At 43.9% G+C, this 19,411-nt stretch overlaps 3 protein-coding genes across 15 annotated transcripts in view; 1 reads left to right on the forward strand and 2 right to left on the reverse strand.

Annotated features, from left to right (window-relative positions):
- The window catches only part of SENP7 (SUMO specific peptidase 7), a 39,946-nt gene extending 27,752 nt beyond the window's left edge, over positions 1-12,194 (reverse strand). For 2 of the 6 annotated variants that reach the window (XM_079974349.1, XM_079974347.1), the window contains exons 1-4: positions 11,922-12,192; positions 9,107-9,156; positions 7,930-8,028; positions 5,456-5,553 (exon numbers count right to left, since the gene is read on the reverse strand). In XM_079974349.1, the coding sequence (XP_079830475.1) occupies positions 5,456-5,553; positions 7,930-8,028; positions 9,107-9,156; positions 11,922-12,171 (497 nt within the window). In that variant the 5' untranslated portion in view covers positions 12,172-12,192. Of the gene's footprint in view, positions 1-5,455; positions 5,554-7,929; positions 8,029-9,106; positions 9,158-11,293; positions 11,457-11,921 lie in introns of all 6 variants that reach the window. The other 4 variants (XM_079974348.1, XM_079974350.1, XR_013838431.1 and 1 more) reach the window with 4 other exon arrangements.
- On the forward strand, positions 3,715-16,704 carry LOC307215282 (putative protein ARB2BP). 8 transcript variants are annotated; one of them, XM_079974447.1, is made up of 4 exons: positions 3,715-4,130; positions 8,057-8,212; positions 14,860-14,924; positions 15,472-16,704. In XM_079974447.1, the coding sequence occupies exons 3-4, from the start codon at positions 14,919-14,921 to the stop codon at positions 16,519-16,521; spliced, it is 1,056 nt and encodes a 351-aa protein (XP_079830573.1). In that variant the 5' UTR covers positions 3,715-4,130; positions 8,057-8,212; positions 14,860-14,918; the 3' UTR covers positions 16,522-16,704. The 8 variants fall into 8 exon arrangements, with proteins under 8 accessions (XP_079830573.1, XP_079830572.1, XP_079830575.1 ...); XM_079974446.1 differs by having other exon boundaries at positions 4,114-4,212; XM_079974449.1 differs by having other exon boundaries at positions 4,114-4,212; positions 8,057-8,129.
- Positions 16,705-16,897: 193 nt separating this feature from the next.
- On the reverse strand, positions 16,898-19,407 carry TXNL4B (thioredoxin like 4B). The gene is made up of 3 exons (XM_079974470.1): positions 19,193-19,407; positions 18,322-18,473; positions 16,898-17,654 (listed from the first exon to the last, which is right to left on the reverse strand). The coding sequence occupies exons 1-3, from the start codon at positions 19,391-19,393 to the stop codon at positions 17,489-17,491; spliced, it is 519 nt and encodes a 172-aa protein (XP_079830596.1). The 5' UTR covers positions 19,394-19,407; the 3' UTR covers positions 16,898-17,488.
- Between the last annotated feature and the right edge of the window lie 4 nt (positions 19,408-19,411).

The following is a 19,411-nucleotide window of genomic DNA, read 5'->3' on the forward strand; positions in this document are numbered from 1 at the left end:
TGCATTAACTAGCCACACACAAGGCATGCAAGCTCCACCCCCCAGTCGTTCTTAGACTTCTTATTGGGTGAGCAACACAGCCAAGCAACACAGTTGGAGCCTCCCTCCTCCCTGGCCGGCAGGGAGGGAGGGAGAGGAGCTGCTTCCTTTGAAATTTAAGGGACATCATTTAAGGGACATTTAAGGGACATCCATCAATAAGGGACAGCAGCGGGACATGGCACTGGAATAAGGGACTGTCCCTTCAAATAAGGGACACTTGACAGCTATGCTTGCTTGTGAATTATCACGCAGGTTCCTTCTGCTACCCGGATGGCAGAATAAAATCTCTTTCTCTGAATTAACTCCTCGGTGTCTGTATTAGCTCCTTCTTCCCTCCCCGGGAGCAATGCTCTTCCCACCCAAGGGCAAGGCCTGAAAGGCTACAATACAAGTCCTCTCCTCAGCTTCCCTTACCCCTCATAATTATAGGCATAGCAACAGCCAGGTAGAATAGTTTCTATAACAACCAAGAAGTATCATTAAATAAGGATGAAGCACCAATGCCAACCTTTTTTAGCCTCTAAGAGTTGTTCCATGGGTAAAATGAGACAAATATATACTGTAACGTGTACTGAGTCCATGAGACACAGCAGGGAGGGAATCTAAAACAGCCCGGTCCTAAAACCCACTGCTCCAGCACATAATTGCTTGCCATGGGGCATATCAACAGTCAAACCAGTGCAATCCCAAAGAACGTTTGTTTGTCACCTTTTAGAGCTAGGGTGGGGAACTTGAGCTCCCCCCATCCCACACCAGAATTCTGTGGTTTTAAATATCAGGACATAATAACAATCATCTGTTCCTTAAAAAGGTAAAGGTAAAGGTACCCCTGCCCGTACTGGCCAGTCGTGACCGACTCTAGGGTTGCGCGCTCATCTCATTCTAGAGGCCGGGAGCCAGCGCTGTCCGAAGACACTTCCGGGTCACGTGGCCAGCGTGACAAAGCTGCATCTGGCGAGGGGCCACTAGGGGGCGCATTGGAAGATGGCCGACAATACCATCTCTCCGACCCACACGGGGTAATTAAGAGGCTGTTATGGGAGTAGCCAGCCTCCCTTGTTGCCCCAAGGAAATGGGGAACACTGCCCTTGCCTGCTGTGCCCATAAATCACCCCCTAATTCGAAAGAAGGGGGTGAGGGCCCTAGGCAGAATGTCCCCGTGTGGACCTCGGCTCTCCTGGACGCTGTCTCTGATCGCGCACTAGTTGCAGCAATTTGGAATAATTAATTACAAAAGAAGCAAATGCACATATTTCAAGTGAAGAAGGGGAGTGAAGTCTGCTAATTTAAGTGACCTCTGCGAAAGAAGACGACGGGCTGGAGAAACAGGAATATTTTACGATGAAGATACACCAAAGGCGGGGTATGTTGACAACGGGGCTTATTTGGGGGGGGGGAACCTTTTTTACTTTCCTTCTATGTAATTTACAAGAACCCCTCCTCATTAGAACAGTCGGTTGAACTGACCCAAGCAGGATGATTAAGGTCTGTGTGGAGATAAACTTTAACCAAAACTATGCTTTATGGAGACTGAGAAGCAATAAGAGCTTTTGGGAATGGCGCAGCAATTAATTCGGAGTCACCATCTTGCCAAAGGATTTATAGCTGGGAGGAAGAATGGACTTGGTTTTCAGACTGCATTCCTAGTGAATCTCCTCAGAGGTTTTGAGAAAGGAGGCAGATTGGTGAAGATTAATGACGCTAAGACTGTTTTGATGTATGGAACTGATGTTATATGGAAAACGTCTGGATATGGCTACTGGATAAAAAAAATAATATCCACGCAGGATTACAAACTGTTCTAACCAGCTTGCGGAGACTATCAGAGTTTACAAAGAGAAAGGAAAAATATATGAAAATAACAACAAGAGACGTGGAAAAATACCGTATTTTTTGCCCTATAGGACGCACTTTTTCCCCTCCAAAAATGAAGGGGAAATGTGTGTGCGTCCTATGGGGCGAATGCAGGCTTCCGCTGAAGCCTGGAAAGCAAGAGGGGTCGGTGAGTACCGACCCCTCTCGCTCTCCAGGCTTTGGGAAGCTATCCGCAAGCCTTGCAAGCCCGGCGGGAGGTCCCGCAGGCTCGCAAGGCTTGCGGGCAGCAGCCTGCAGCCCAAAAGCTCAGGGGACAACGGGGAGGCGGAGCGCTGCCACCCCGCTATTCCCCGACCTGATCTGGAGGCTGGCGGGGGGGAGAAGCAAGCTTGCTTCCCCCCCCCCCCCCCGCCAGCCCCATAAGCTCGGGGGATAGCGGGGAGGCGGAGCGCTGCCACCCCGCTATTCCCCGACCTGATCTGGAGGCTGGCGGGGGGGAGAAGCAAGCTTGCTTCTCTCCCCCCCCCCCCGCCAGCCCCATAAGCTCGGGGGATAGCGGGGAGGCGGAGCGCTGCCACCCCGCTATTCCCCGACCTGATCTGGGGGCTGACGGGGGGGGGGGGAGAAGCAAGCTTGCTTCTCCCCATCGCCAGCCCTCAAGCTTGGGGGACAGCGGGGCAAGCCGCTGCCCCACGGAGGCTAGAGAGGCTGTCCCTGAAGGCAGAAGAGGGAGACGGAGCGCTCTGTCTCCCTCTTCTAGCTTGGGGATGGCTGTGCAAACCTGGGGGGGAAATAAAATTTTTTTCCTTGATTTCCCCGCCAAAAAACTAGGTGCGTCCTATGGGCCGGTGCGTCCTATAGGGCGAAAAATACGGTAATAAGAAAGGACTGAATAGTACTGTGAACATCATAAGGTTAGATTTGTGGACATTAAAACAGCAGTAAGAAGCAAGAAGTTGATTGGATCCCTTCAGAACTTGAAATATGGGTACCCGCAACAAAAATTTAAAATTCGGCTGTGTAATTTGGAATTTATGTAAATTGGTTTGATTTGATGTGATTGGTCGGTTAATAAAAAATTATTCTTAAAAAAAAAGAAAAAAGAAGAAGCTGCATCTGGCGAGCCAGTACCAGCACAGCACACGGAAACGCTGTTTTACCTTCCCGCTATAAAGCGGTCCCTATTTATCTACTTAGGGGTGCTTTCAAACTGCTAGGTGGGCAGGAGCTGGGACCGAACGACGGAAGCTCACCCCGCCGCGGGGATTCAAACCGCCGACCATACGATCAGCAAGTCCTAGGCACTGAGGTTTTACCCACAGCGCCACCCGCGTCCCTCATCTGTTCCTTAGCAGGTCTTAAAATTAGGTTAATACAACCTCAGATGAACAGAAACACATGACACATTACACTGTGTCATGTGAATGACAGAATTCAAATGAGGGTGTGCTTTCTTTTTCCCATGACTCTGTGTGTGTGTGTGTACACCCACACACCAAGAACAAAAAACAAAAAAAATACTGGGGAATTAATAAATAATAATAATAATAATAATAATAATAATAATAATAATTTATTTATACCCTGCTCATCTGGCTGGGTTTCCCCAGCCATTCTAGGCGGCTTCCAACAAAATATAAAAAATACAATAAAACTTCAAACATTAAAAACTTCCCTAAACAGGGCTGCCCTCAGATGTCTTCCAAAAATCTGGTAGTTGTTTTTCTCTTTGACATCTGGTGGGAGGGTGTTCCACAGAGCAGGCGCCACTACTGAAAAGGCCCTCTGCCCTGTTCCCTGTAACTTCGCTTCTCGCAGTGAAGGAACCGCCAGAAGGCCCTCGGTGTTGGACCTCCAGTATCACAGTAGTGATGGGTAAGCTGGTATGCCTGGCAAAACTGCTTGTATCTGCTGTGTTGTGATAGAGATGGACCAGGGATTCCTTCCATTGCCTTCCTGTGCTGAGAGGCAGCAGTAGAGGTTAGAGTGCTGAAGCCAACATTGTACAAGGACATGATGGCTGGGGATATTTTTGTTTTCTTATGATGTCAGCAACCTGAATCCATGATGGCACATCTATCCAACATAGCAACAATACACTTTCACATCTCTGAATGTGGCAGCATCAGCACCCTCCACTGCTATGCAGTGTTGAAATCTAAGGGCAAAGCTCCCCTCCACCTTCTGTTGCCACGAGGTTGACCACTGGTAGTTTTGCCTAGCATACAGCCTCACGGCTCACCACTTCATTCAAACTAATGGAAATCAAGGAGGTACCCACAAACAACTCTCTGAGGTGTCCAACCATCAGCCTGATTTTACTAAGAGAGACAAGAAATACTCTTATAACAATATGTAAAAGAAATAACAGAAAATTTGGAATAATCCTTTAGCAAATAGCAGGGCCAGGCATCTGCTTCCACCCATTATGGTCTAATAATTGGTATAAGATTTTCATTGCATTCTATATTATAATATGGAATTATCATTTTTACTGTCATATAAATTGTTACGAGTCTGTCTAAGCAATACATAGAACTTATGATTATATTTATGCTTAGACCATGTATATGTGGAAACTCACCTGAAAATCATTTGGATATCCATGCAAATATGCTTGATATTGAGGTTTTAGATGTGCAACAAGCCATTAAAAGTTTATAACATTCAAGGTTGTGTGAATCGTTACAAACTCAACTTACAAATAACTTGACTATGAATGTATGTCAGTATTAGTTATTGTAATAATCTATCTCCCATGAGTTTAATCTAAGGTATGTTCCTATATAAATTAGAAGTCACCCCTTGCCTTGACAGCAAACAGAGGAGAACTCTCAGTGGATTATTCAATGACTTACAGTCATGGTATTCTCCTCTTGGAGATTCATCAAAGTGAGCCAATAATTTCCCACAAGTGTTGCAAGGTTTGTTTCTTTGTACTGGCATTCAAACCCAAACTGGTGGAGATTAAACTTCTATGAATATTTTTGTTGTGGTATAGACAATTTTATATTTTGCTGGTTTCATTGCTTATTTTTAATATTGCTCACCTCAAGATTGGTGAGGTTAGAAACCTAAATCCCCTAAAAATTCAACTTTGAAGACGATGGCTTCCTAGTCAGGCTGTCTTCTGATTAAAGATGCGTGAACAATCATATGACTTGTAGGCTGCAATTCCACTTCCCTGGAAGTTATGTCCCAATGACCTCCTCTGAGCAGACAGATACAGGATTCAACTACATTCTACTAGATTAAATCTGCATACATATGCATATGAATAAAACTCTCTTTTTCTTTGTTTTTAGAACGTACACACAGTACCATAGCAGGAATCACCTTAGAAAATATACTCACTCCTATGTGAAAGAAAACAGAATTCTTCTAGGAAGGCACTTGCCATCTAGCTTTGATAATTTACAAAAAATTAAAAACCTACTACCAGATTAATCAGGAGCACTATTTTAATTTTTTTCCTTAATTGATCAATCTAACTAACTAACTGTTTAATTAGCTAAACACTGCTGTCCTACATCATAGGCTTGCAGTACCCAAAATACTCAGCACTGTGGCCTTGAGTTCTGAAGCATCCTCCACTTACCCAAATGCTGGTCCTTCATCATTGATGTAACGTTTATCAAAAGGTCTTTTTCTTCCCCACTTTGCGTTAAAATTGTTATTTTTAGACCTTGATGTCCACTGAAGTTGAGGGTCAGGCAGCAGGGTGTTTGAACAAGGGGGGGGGGGAGGTGTGAAAAGAGGACAGAAAAAAATGAAGGAAAGCCACTGCCAGCAAGTATTGACAATAATGGGCTAGATGGACCAATAAAAAGGTAAAGGTACCCCTGCCCGTACGGGCCAGTCTTGACAGACTCTGGGGTTGTGCGCCCATCTCACTCAAGAGGCCGGGGGCCAGCGCTGTCCGGAGACACTTCCAATGGTCGGATGCAATATGAAGCAGATTCCCAAACAATTTCATTTATTTCAGTTACAGTCTTGAGTCTGTGGTCCTTCTCACTCCTTAGACTTTACCCAAAGGGCTGCACGGGCATTCAGCAAATGAACCCAGTTTCACAGTGGATGGAACTCCTAACTCTCTTATCTTGCTATTATAACAAGTAATTCAATCTGCTCCATGTCCCACAAATCAATGGAAATTTTGGAAATGGAACGCTATACAGACCCCCCCCCACCTACACACTTTCAATATGTGTGCGACCATGTAAACAAAATCGCTCCAGACCAGGAAGTGACACGGAATCATAATAAAGACGTCAGTGAAACATCTCTGAAAGGATGGAAATGGGGCAGGGGTGGAGCGGGGTATTTGCATGCTTTTTCAATGGGTTCCAATTACAGTAGTACCTCTGGTTACGTACTTAATTCGTTCTGGAGGTCCGTTCTTAACCTGAAACTGTTCTTAACCTGCAGCACCACTTTAGCTAATGGAGCCTCCCGCTGCTGCCGTGCCACCACCACGCGATTTCTCGTCTCATCCTGAAGCAAAGTTCTTAACCCGAGGTAATATTTCTGGGTTAGCGGATTCTGTAACCTGAAGTGTATGTAACCCGAGGTACCACTGTATGCACAAATTGGCATATTGCATCCCTGAAAACTAGCAATCTGTACGTGTAGCCAAAGGCTTTGATCTCAGACCTTGCATGCATAGTGCAGGGTGCAGAATGATCTCTTTTAAGGATAGTGTCCCTTCTCCCACCAGGTCTCTGTGCTTAGTGCACCACCATTGAGCAAAAACACCTGGAGGCTTGGCAAACCTGCCCTTCTCAATAAAGGATTGGAAAACTATGGCCTTCCAGATATTGCTGGACTGTTAACTTCCATCACCTCTGACCAAAATGGTCATACTCTGTAGGGTTGATGGGAGCCTTGTAACTCTAGAAGACCACAAGTTCCCCACCTCTGCTCTACATGGAGGCCTCTCCTTATAGCAGTAGGTTCCCTAGTCAAGCCTTCAGTGCACAGATGCTCCCAGCAGAAGCAAAGTCATGCATGTGAGGAGGAGCTGTCTGCTGGATGAGCCAAGGCATCCTCCAGTCCATGGGCTGGATGCAGCCAGCAGGCCTCTCCCCACACCACCCCCTCTCTCAGGCCCCTTTTGTCCTGCTGGGTCCCTCTGATCAGCTGAGCATGGCAGAGAGGGGGGACAAAAATGCAGGGTGGGGAGGTTTCCCTTGTACAATTTGCCACCACCACAAGTAGGGAACAGCTCAGCAGCAGGGAAGAGGAAGCATGACTGAGTCCTGCTATCAAGTTGCCCGTGAATAAAGAGTTTGCTTTCTTTCACAAGGGCAGTTTATTGCCTTTCTGTGGTGTACACTGAGAAAGGAAGCCTCCTTTCAGTACATTGCACAGAGACACTCTCTTTCTCCCTGGGCACTTGCTGCCTTATTGTCTGTGTCTGAGTGAGAGAGAAAGCGGTATGCATGAGATATCTGTCTGTCTCTCTGCTTCAGACCTGCCCATTTAAATGGATGGGCTTGCTGAGATGCCGTGTCCTTGCAACAAGCAGGTGGGGAAGAGAGGACATAAGTGCTTCTTATGAGAGACCCCTCCTCCGTATCTTGCTTTTATTGCACAGAAAACTGCAGTCAAAATGAACAAATGAAAGGTGTTAAATAGTTTCGTCCTTCATTTTTCATAAAGTGTCAGCTCAATGTGTTATTTATCATTCGCAGGCATAAAGTGCAAAACTAGATATTTAAATACAGTGGTACCTCAGGTTACATACGCTTCAGGTTACAGACTCCACTAACCCAGAAATAGTACCTTGGGTTAAGAACTTTGCTTCAGGATGAGAACAGAAATCGTGCGGCAGCAGCGGGAGGCCCCATTAGCTAAAGTGGTGCTTCAGGTTAAGAACAGTTTCAGGTTAAGAACGGACCTCCGGAACGAATTAAGTTCTTAACCCGAGGTACCACTGTAGTACACAACATCTTGTGGGATACCACTGTAATTATAGAACATTTAATTTTCAAAACATGAATAATGCTTGCCCTAAAATAGCTCTTCCCAAGCCCTTCACAGCAGTGCAGAAAAGAATAAACTTCTGTTTACCTCTTGCAATGTGCGATCCCACGGGTGGGAAAGTCTAGACAGTGGGGACTGAACATGGACATCATCTGACTGTGAGGATTTCTTCTTTGGTATTCGATACTGGAATGAAACATTGCATTTTTCGCAGCAAAAGAATGGAAAAGAAAACAACAAAACAACATTGAACTCCACACACAACCTTCAAGGAAAAAAGAGTTAAGGTACAGAAACTAGTAAATTATAATATTCGCATTTGGAACTCTGGGCACTGAACTTGTGAGACTTCCAGTGAAGATGGCAACAAGTAAGGCTACTTATCTGTGAACTCTGCAGACTGTTCTGGTTTTAGTTTACTTTTATTTTGAATACTGTTAAAGCATGCTCAGCAGCATTTAACAACAACAACAATTAAATCTGTATACCACCCTTCATCCAAAGATCACAGGGCGGTTCACGACATAAAAATATAAAATGAGAACACAAAAAACATAATACAACAAAAACCAATAACCCTTCCCCCACAAACACATTTAACAGACCATAGAATGTTAATCAGGCCTACTCACAAAGGAACATATTCACCTGGTGCCTAGATGGGTAGAGAAGGCACCAGGCAAGCATTCCAAAAACGGGGAGACACTGCAGGAAAGGGCCACTCTTGTATTGCCACCCTCCTCATGGAGGAGACACAAGAAGAAGGGGCTCAGATGACAATCACAAGGTCCAGGTTGGTTCATACAAGAGCCATTTAAGGCTTTTTAAGTCTAAACCAACACTGTGAATTGGGCTGGGAAACTAACTGATAATCAGTGCAGTTGGACCAGGATCAGTGCAATATGTTCACACCATCTTGTCCAGGTGACAAACCTGACCACCAAATTATGCACTAGCTGAAGTTTCCAAACTGTCTTCAGATGCAGTCCCATGTATAATGCAGTAATAGTACAAACATATATCAACGTTACGTATATAAAAGCAATATTCATTAGACACAAGAGTTTTAATTTGCCAAATAGGTCAATCTTACGGTCGTTGTAGTTATGCTCATGTATTTTTTATTTCCAAGAATGTGACATACATTTGTTTATTTACATGTAAATGTTATTCCGATCCATCCAAATGGTGACATTTTAGAAAAGCTACCAAATATTATGAGCTACACTCCCAAAATAATGGATGCAGAACAAGGACAACTTACTTTAGGCTGACTTGATGATGAATTTTTTCCATGTCCCTCCATAGTTGCTGCTGTACAAGGCAGACAGAAAGTAGCAGTATTGTGAATCATGTTATAATCAGCATTTCCAAAAGTAGCTAATTAAAGTATCATTAGGAGGCAATGCGTATTTCCCAGATGTTAAAGGTAGGCACATCCCGGGTGAATAAAAATGTTTCTCTGGTGATTGCTTTCTCCAAAATCTGTATACAGCTCCAAGGCAACTGCTGATCCCAAGGACTTCAAATCATAAGGAGGCGGCATTAACGACATGCCTATTGTTTTCATTTCTGCTACTGCCAAGGACATTAACTGATAAAAAGCTGGTCTGTGCCGTTTCGTTTGGCAAGTTCCAAGTTGATTGGGAAACAGAACATCCACCAATCCAGGAGCCTTTTCTATGCTAAGCGCTACTTTGAAAGAAAAAGGTCTAATTGGTACGGCATCTTCTGCATCACAGATTTAGACTATCAAAACAATTCTGACACAGGCCTTGTACAAATGTAATGGTACAATGGAGAGGAAACTGAAAATGCCCCATGGACTGGCATATTCCTCCCTCTTCTTCCTCTTCCAGGCATGTTCCTTCCTTTCCCCCTTTATTCCGCACCCCTTTCTGCACTAGCTATACTGAACATTATGTGTAAATGAGTCTAAATAGACCCATTGGGTTTAAATTTCTGAGTGGCTTTTGGCAGATTTGACTACAACATCAATAGCCCAGATCAAATAGGTACTGTGTTCTGTCTGGATTTTGAGTCGTGCTCCTCTTTATAATTGGTGCACACTCAGAGAGCCTGTGTGGTGTAGTGGTTAAGAGCGGTAAATTCATAATCTGGGGAACCGGGTTCTCTTCCCTGCTCCTCCACATGCAGCTGCTGGGTGACCTTGGGCCAGTCACACTTCTCTGAAGTCTCTCAGCCCCACTCACCTCACAGAGTGTTTGTTGTGCGGGAGGAAGGGAAAGGAGAATGTTAGCCGCTTTGAGACTCCTTCAGGTAGTGATAAAGCGGGATATCAAATCCAAACTCTTCTTCAGTGAATCACTAGTAATGTTAGCATATCCCCTTGTGGGTTGACATGTAGTGATCCATAAGGCTTGGTTTAGCAAGAGATGCTGGGAAAGTGGTAGTGTGAGACATTATCTACAGCAGGGTTGGGGAATCTATTTTTTAGCATGAGAGCCACATTCCCTCCTGGGAAACCTTCAGAGGCCAGCGTTAGGCTGACCAGACAGAGCAACAAGTGTAAATGTTATGTCTGTAAAGGAAGCGAGTTCCTACACACATGCACATACCTCTCTGCCTGTCCTTCATCCAGTTAAGCAAGAGGCATTATCAGAGTTCAAGGGCACATCCCAACCAAGCAAAAATATGCAATGTGCAAAGCAGAACCAGCTGAAATGCAGCCTTGGAAGTGTTCTGAAGGCCAGTCAGTGATGCCTGGAAGGAGCCACATTTGACACACACACACACCGCCCAAGTTAAAGCTAGTTAACTATTAGTGTTGCATTTCTGATTGGGAGAGTAAAAATGATACACCTCCCCCATAACACATACATGTGTGTGAAATAGAGATATTAACCCACCACGACAGCAACAAGAACACAATACAGTGGTACCTCAGGATGCGAACGGGATCTGTTCCAGAGCCTCATTCGCATCCCGAACAGAACATAAGATACGACAGCGCGTCTGCGCATGTCACGTTTCGCCACTTCTGCACATGCGCGTGATGTCATTTTGACCATCTGCACATGTGCGAGTGGCGAAACCTGCAAGTAACACGCTCCGTTACTTCCAGGTTGCTGCGGAGCGCAACCCGAAAGTGCTTAACCTGAAGCGTATTTATCCCGAGTTATGACTGTATCAATGAACAATTGGGGGGGAAACAAAAACCAAAAGCTGAATGTCACTGTAAAAAAAGTTGTTCTCTAAAAATCACCTGACAACAAGAGTCTCACTCTTCTTTCAACAAGACTTTTGCAATTAACAGTTAGCTGCTTGACATGCCAAAATGCCACAGTCAAACCTTTTCTTGGTCTGGAGACAAAATAATAAGAAAAGCTTCATAGCAAAATCATTGTCTTTTTCTGAACTTGAACCTTGCAAAGAAACATCTGTACATCTAGACTGCATCTTTTGTATTGCCTCAATGTTTACAGTATTTTATTCCTGTTATTATCAATGACTGGGTGAACCGGGCATAACACACCATGCATCTGATGAAATAGCCCGAGCCCCCAAGTGCTGATGGCATAAAAATCCGTTAATTTCCAAGGCAATAAAAGGCTCTCGGTTGTTTTCGCTGCTGCAGCAATAAGGACTCCTTTCTGTAAGACAGGTAGGCAAGGGCTTCGTTGTTGTTTAGTCGTTTAGGACACTTCGCGATACGCATAATACAACAAACCTCGGGATTTACAACCCCCTGTGTACGTTTAACTAGGACGTGGACGCCAACCGAAAGCAGCCCGGCTTCCTTCCGAGTAAGCATGCACAGGGACTGAGACTGCAATCCTTAAATGCGTTTACATGGCAGTAAGAAAGACCCACTGGCAAAAGGGCTACGCCGTCAACCCCCATTAGAAACACAGATGAGCCCCCAACCCGAGCCCACCCGCTCGTCTCCGTTGGGACAAACATCACATTATTTATGGTGCCTGGGAGTATTTAAAATGCAATCACGACCGCAGGACCAGCATCCCTCAGAAAGGAAGCGGATCCGGGCGTGTTCCGGGGAAAAGAAAACCAACCCCGGGTAGGTCCGGCCCCTTCACCACCCCCCTCTCTCCTCTCACCGGGCCACGGGAACGCCACGGCACCCCTCCGAGCGCGCTCGGCTTTCTTGATCCGGAGTGGCGCCGGGAGCCGCTTGGTCTGCCCTGCGCACTTCCGGCCCAGGCGCCGCCCCGCCGCTTTTTCTTCGGTGGGCAAGCCGAGCCAGGCGGCCACGTGCCGGGCGTTGCGCATCAGCCTCCTTGCTGTTCGGGCCTCTCTCCGCCCCACTTGGCCTCTCCGGGTCTGGCTGAGGAGGCCCGCCCCTCGCATACATCCACGCCGCCCCCGCCATCCCTTCATGGTCTTGTTTCGAAACGGGAAAACAAAGCTTTAAAAAAAGTTAACGTGGGGTGGTTGCGTTGGTTCATTTAAAGGAAGAAAAAGAGTAAGCCACTCTTGAGTGAGCTTTGCAGCGCGCTTGCCTGCCTTTTCACACAGTGGGTGTTGCGCGAGCGAAGGGAGAAAAAGGTTACTGGTTTGCCCCTTGGAAAAAACGGAATATGAGAGATGAAGTGACGCCCTGCTAAGAGATGTAGCGCGCAGTCTTTCTGGGCTGGGTTCCAGCCACTAGTTTCCTTTCCCTTTTGTGCTAATTAAGCATAGCTCTAACTGCTATCATGTTTCCCTTTCATTTTCTCTTTCTAAAGATACACTCTCACCCATTTCAACTACAGTATTGTTCATATGACTTGGCTTAAACTTTCTTTCTGCTTGGAGGTGTAGACACAGTTGTGCTCAATCCCAGCAATATTAAAATCTTCACTTCTGTTACAGCAGGAGATTACTGTTATAAGAATTTGAAGGTCTTTTATATATATTTACACACACAGAGAGTCATACCTCAGGTTACAAACGCTTCAGGTTGCGTTTTTTTGGGTTACGGACCCGCCAAAACCCGAAAGTACCGGAATGGGTTACTTCCGGTTTCGGCAGTCGCGCATGCGCAGAAGCAGTAAATCGTGCTTTGCACATGTGCAGAAGCGCCGAACCGCAACCTGTGCGTGTGCAAACGCGCCGCTGCGGGTTGCGAAAGTGCATCACGTTCGCAAACCAAGCGTCCAAGCTTTAATAAAGATCAGGCTTACTAGCTGCTTTGCTTCTCAATATTCTCTGGTTGGTCTCTGTTATTTTCTCCTACCAATAGAGAACCTGCAAAAGGACTCTATATGGGCTCTTGGGTACCCCATAAGGGAAAAGGAGCAGTCCGTCCCCCCCATAACACCTGTGCATCTTGTGGAGTTTTTTTGTTGATAATTTATATACTACTTAAATACAATACAGTGGTACCTCGGGTTAAGTACTTAATTTGTTCTGGAGGTCCGTTCTTAACCTGAAACTGTTCTTAACCTGAAGCACCACTTTAGCTAATGGGGCCTCCTGCTGCTGCCGCGCCGCTGGAGCCCAATTTCTGTTCTTATCATGAAGCAAAGTTCTTAACCTGAAGCACTATTTCTGGGTTAGCGGAGTGTGTAACCTGAAGCGCATGTAACCCAAGGTACCACTGTAATACCTAAAGGGTGTAAAAGTAACTGATTAGAAGAGAGATAAAAATAAGTTAAAACTATTAAATTAGAATACAGTTAAACTGTCTGCTGGGATTAAAAAAATGTCTTAAGTATTCAGCAGAAATTCAAAGGAGAGGGTGTAGAATCTTAGAAATGTATTTCTAGTCTGTATGTAACATAACTACAGTCATACCTCGGGTTACAGACTCTTCAGATTTGCATTTTTTCGGGTTATGGATGCGCCGAAACCTGGAAGTGCCGGAACGGGTTACTTCCGGGTTCCGGCAGTCACGCATGCGCAGAAGTGCTAAATCACGCTTTGTGCAAAAGCGCTGAATCGCAACCTGCGTGTGCACAGACGCTGCAGATTGTGAATGCTGCGGGTTGCGAACGTGCCTCCCGCACGGGTCACGTTTGCAACCCAAGCGTCCACTGTAATGCCATTTGCTTCTGTAAACAGAAATGCTTGCTGAAAGATATTGCCTGCTTTTTCATATGTGTCAAAGTAAGTTAGTGGAAAGTTTTCAGATACCCTTTGAAGCTCCTCCCTGTTTTTGTAACCTGCAATCCATCAAGTGCTTGAAGTAATTCAGTCCCTGCTTTGTTTCTTAATTAACGCCTGTTAAGTGATGTATAGCCACCTAATGGCCTTTTCTTTCTGTGCTTCCCAAAGGAATGTAACAGATATGGGACCTGAATTATAAGAAGGTGTGAAGGAGTTTCCCTATGTCTGGTTTTCTCAAGGTCTTGATAAGTCAGGACTGGTCTAATAGCCAGGAGGCTCCTGAGAGGGAGGAGGAAAGGCGGGGACTGGGTCTACATTTATCTGGGAGTTCCATAAAATTGGAAACCGAAGTTTGCTGCTTCCTCTTCTGCGTGTGTGTATATGATTTTGGTTATATCTTTCTGCATGTAATTTTCTTAATATAAATAAGGCTGCAGTCCTATAATGCTTCTTTGAAAATAACTTCCGTTGAATAGTAGAAATTGCGAAGCACAAGTAGATGTTTAGATGTGTATTGTGGGCATATGTAGGTTTACAACCCCCTAAGTATCAAGGTTAGTTTCATACATCACATTCATAAGGAATAGGCACACAATATTCTACATACTGCACATTTCAAGTTGCGTGGATTGCATAGGTGTAATGTTGTATGTGTTTTGGCCATATAGGGCACGTATGGCAGTTTTAACTTGGGAGCAATTTAAGAATTCAGTATGGTGCTTACAGAATTAAAGAACTGGATGAAATGCAAAGAACAAGGAAACCTCAATACAACAAAGATTAGGAAGCACTTTCCCACATTATCAGTTTTCATGCCTATCTTTAGCATGTGGTGCACAACTGAGTTTGTAAATTGTTTGCCCTTAAATTTGGCACCATAGCTATACTTGATTAGGAAACAATAAGCCCTGAACTACAACATCTTAATAGTTGACTCTGTTCAGACAGATCTCTGAAGCAAAATATCCAGAAGTATCTAGAAGCCTTTGCTGTTATTCTCAAGCAACATGAATGTAAGTATGTTCTGTATTTAGGGGTGTCTGTGCAGGGGGCATAAGGGGAGAGGAGACTGAGGGAAAAGTCTGCTTCACAGCAAGAAGTCTTGGCACCAATAGCCTTGGCACTTCACTGGATACTGGCAAAAGTCAAGTAGAAGTACACTAGAAATACATCCTGGGTTTAAATTGATCTACTTTTTAACTGTTACTACAGTGGTGGCTAAAATTACCCAGTTCAGAGAATGCTCTGAAGGTATCTACTAAAGTTTTACACTGAAGTATAGTGGGTTTGGGCCTCACCAGCACTTTAAAACATCTAATAAACCTCTCATCATTCTGTGCTACTTTGAAAATGGAACAGGATACAAATGCAACAAACAGAAATATTTGTCACTTTTTAAGTTGCACTGATTTAAGTTAAGTTATTTTTACTGCCGTCCCCACCTGAACAGTGATATTTTAAGATTTTCTACAATATTTTTTACAATAACTTGAATATAGTTGTTTAAGAAATGTATGGTTTTTTTTTGTTTATGTCATGATCTGTCTGTTTTATTTGTAGTGGTCACAGATGAATGAAGACTTGAGCTTCAGAAAACTAATAAATGGTTCAGAATGTCCAGAAACTCTCAAATATGACTTTAATAAAAATGGGGAGCTTAGGCATATGGATACCAATGAACCTTTTGTTTATGATTATCAAGATTCAGATAATGCTAATCACCGACATTATCAATTTCTTGGATACTTAATTACGCAGTATGTTTTCGAGCTCCTGGAAAAGACATGCAAACTGCAAAAGGTTTACATCCCAACAAATGCTCCAGACAATGAACGTTGCAGTTTTTTTTTCATGAGTGAGAATGCCTTAACTAATTGCTCAACTCTAGTCGTCCTCCTTCAAGACAAGGGACCTTTCCGTGCAGGTCAGTGGGGACGAAAAGTCATCGTTCATGAAGGCCTCCAACACGGATCTCAAATACCATTCATCATAAAGGCTCTGCAGTGCTCTTGGGGAGTGATTGTTTTAAATCCCAATGATAACTTCCTTGAACTGAAGACAGAACAAGAATGCTTAAGCCTGTCTGAGGAAAAAGACTCCATGTGTCCACTACAATTACCCGTGGCAGTCCCAAAGAGAGCGAGCAGTAGTCCTGAAGAGCATACAAGTTACGTTTGGGACCATTTCATTTCAAAGAGCACAGCGGAAAAGGTGGCTTTCATTGCCCATGGCTATGGAGGTTTGGTTTTCATCGACCTCCTCATGCAGAGAACTTCGGAGGTAATGAACAAAGTAGGTGCTGTTGCACTTATTGACTCAACACACCACACACCGCACCAGACACAAGGCATTTCGCAGGTGCAGGCCTGGATATGGAAACATTGCCGAGAGTGGGTATCACACAGTGAACCTTTAGATAAGTCAATAGGCTTTATGGTGAAAGTGGATTGCCCTACAGTCTCCACAGGAACTGAAAATTATAGCCTGGCTCCTTCCTCTAGTCTACAGTCCATTTTCAATTATCTTAAGAGTGCACTGAAAGTCTTCACTAAACAACCGTTCAGTCGTTCACCTATTCTTACAAGGAGCAAATCAATTAAAACAAGTTAAGCATCTGTTATTCATAGCCATTTTTTCTTCTAATAGAAGTTTTGTACTAGCTTCGATGCTTAAGCTTATCGTTGAGGTAAAAGTACTTTATCTAAATATGGAGCATACTATTACCAATCTAATATTTGTTGTCCCATTTCTATTTCTGAAACTTTATGTGAATGTAAATGTAACAACTGTTCCTTGCTTCTGGCAAAACTTCCTTCCTTCCTTTGAAAAGTCTGGGGTTTAATCTGAATAAATCACTGTATACATTGCAATTTTGAGTGGAAACTTCAGTGCATAGCAAAAAGAATGAGAAAACTTTGATTGAAAGATGGGTTTACCCCTTCATCCTTCCTACTGTATCATCATACTTTGACACAATACAGTTGAGTTTAATTCTTAATATCTTAAAATATTTATTTTTTAAATAAACCAATTTTAACATTTAAACTCCCACCCACCATCCTTTTCCAAAAGAGAATTTCCCATTTTGGGTTGTACAACTAGAAATACCTTATTATTTCTGTAGATGTAGTGTTCAGCTGATGGCTGGGAAATTAGGACAGATAGTGGGAGTAGTTATAACATTTCAGAATAAAAACCCAGTCATTACTTTTACCTTTTCTTCAGAACGCTTCTACAGGACATGGTAGCTCTAGAATGATTCTTGTTAATTATATCCTTATATAGCCCGAAAGCATTTATTTAGAACAATAACATATTACTCTCCTGCAGCTTCTTTGACATATTAGAATTAAATAAGTTGCAGCCTAAGCAATTCCAGTCAATTCCATTGAAAAATGAATTAATGAATGTCTGTCTCTGAGGCTGACCAATATGATCCTGTGTACAAAAAAGACCAGTCTCAGCTCCTTTCTTCCATTCGCTTTCAAAATGCAATTGGCAGACGTTTGGAGAAGACGTGGAATCATCAGCTTTAAGCAGTTCATATTCCACCTGTCGCTCCTCTCCCAGTGGGGCATTAAATGCCTTGATACAGAAGGTCATACTTGGGAATATTCTTTGGATCAATTGGGCTTCGTACGATTAGTTTTCCACGCATTGCTCCACGGTAAATCACCTCAATCAAATCTATGAAGTCTTGTTTTGTTTTGAAACTTCCCACAAATTTAGTGTGATCTGGAGATCTAAGTAGGAAAGCAAAAGGGAACAAAGTAAATGAAAGCTGGAACAACAACGTACAAGCTTAAATTCTGAAATAGTCATAGCTCCAAGTCTGAACCCTAAAAAAAACTCATGCCACAAATCATTTAGTCTTTAAAGCAGGGATGAGAAACCTCACGCTTAGGGGCCAAATGTAGCTTTTTGAGACTCTACCTCAGGCTTTGAGACTCTTCCTCAAGTACTTTGGCCAGGCTGGAACATGTTCATAACTGTGATGTTGCATTTTGCTTACCTGGATGGAGAGATGCAAACCAATTAACAGCAGGCTGGAGAACCCTATGGGCCCATTCCCATGGGCCAATTTTGACAGGTGGGCTGGATAGTTTTGCATGAAACAGCCTGGCTGACCAAATAAGGAGGCCTGGTGGGCCAGAGGCTCCCTACCCCTGGCTTAGAGGCGTTAATGATTAAAAGGTATATATATCCTGTTAAATGTGATATAGAGTGGTATCTCGGGTTAAGAACTTAATTTGTTCCGGAGGTCCGTTCTTAACCTGAAACTGTTGTTAACCTGAAGCACCACTTTAGCTAATGGGGCCTCCTGCTGCCGCTTGCTAACATCACAAATGGTCACAAACAAATATCATTCCAAGAATAGCTTGTACTTGGGTTACATGCAAACCAACTTACCCATAATCCACTTTCATATGCTGCCCGTTGAAAAAGAAGACAGTTGATGGAATATAGCTGATGTCAAAATATTGGGTGTACACTGGCACTTTGTTTACATCCACCAAGTAAATTGCAGCCATTTTACTTAAGTCATGAGATGTTTTTGCAAGCTGTAGAGAAAAGGTTATAAAAAGTTATACTGTCCAATATGAGAGGGCAAGAAATAAAGTCTTGAATTAAATTTAACACATTTTGAGAACAGATCGATAATTGAAGCACCAGTGCATGTGGGTTGTTGTTGTTTTTTGCGGGGATGTGGGTGGGTGGGAATGACATGAAGGAGTAACTAATGTCCGTTTACTTCTGGGGCCAACACCAGCACAACTATGTGCTGTCAAAATATCAGTAGGGCTGAAGTGTTGGTAATCTGGGTTAGGACCAGGATACCAAAGCACTATCTCTTGCCATACAGTTCTATGTAATGTAAATATTTTAAAGGGGAAAGTAAAATAAACTAGTAAAAATGAAATTTAAGAGTCTTCCAAAGAGTGGCTGATATTTTTACCCCGTGTCTCCTTTTCCCTCCCCTGGCCTCCTGAGTTCCATTTTTATATTTTTATACTTAAGCCTCTGCATGGCACCCGTTCTTTGTAAAGCACAACGTACGCAGATGTTACTTTATTAATAAAACATTTATTATTAAATTGCTTCTTATTAACACAGAAAACTTTCAAGGGAATTCTGGTAGTAAAATGTCCTCTTTTGTTCACAGCCGTGGGGGTGTGTGTGTGGGGAAAAAGTGTCTGACTTGGTTGCCCCAGACAACAAATTCCTACTGGGAGTGAGGAGAAAAAATGCAATTGCAAAGGAGCAAAATTCGCCTGCTCACAATATCGTCCAGCTGCATGCAGACAAGATCTTCATCTCTGCCGAAGCGGAGGACCAGGACTTTCTCGGCCACGCTCTTGATTGCCTCATCCACCTCCTTTTTGCTGCCGAGCTTGGGCAGCAAAAAGCTCATGGCGACTGAGCGAGGCGGGAGGCTCAGACGAGCTGCTGCAGCGCGGCCGCCGACCCATGCGGGGCGCATGCGCACAAGCTTCTTTCG

Source organism: Podarcis cretensis, assembly GCF_951804945.1.
Source record: "Podarcis cretensis genome assembly, chromosome: 4".
Lineage (NCBI taxonomy): Eukaryota > Metazoa > Chordata > Lepidosauria > Squamata > Lacertidae > Podarcis > Podarcis cretensis.

What these genes read in the sequence shown, in the direction of transcription:
- TXNL4B (XM_079974470.1), bottom strand. Translation starts at nt 19,393, where the DNA reads ATGCGCCCCGCATGGGTCGGCGGCCGCGCTGCAGCAGCTCGTCTGAGC. An exon ending in GCATGCAGCTGGACGATATT is followed by an intron (nt 18,474 to 19,192) that starts GTGAGCAGGCGA and finishes TTTTCTCTACAG; the next exon opens with CTTGCAAAAACATCTCATGA. An exon ending in CATATGAAAGTGGATTATGG is followed by an intron (nt 17,655 to 18,321) that starts GTAAGTTGGTTT and finishes TTTCCTACTTAG; the next exon opens with ATCTCCAGATCACACTAAAT.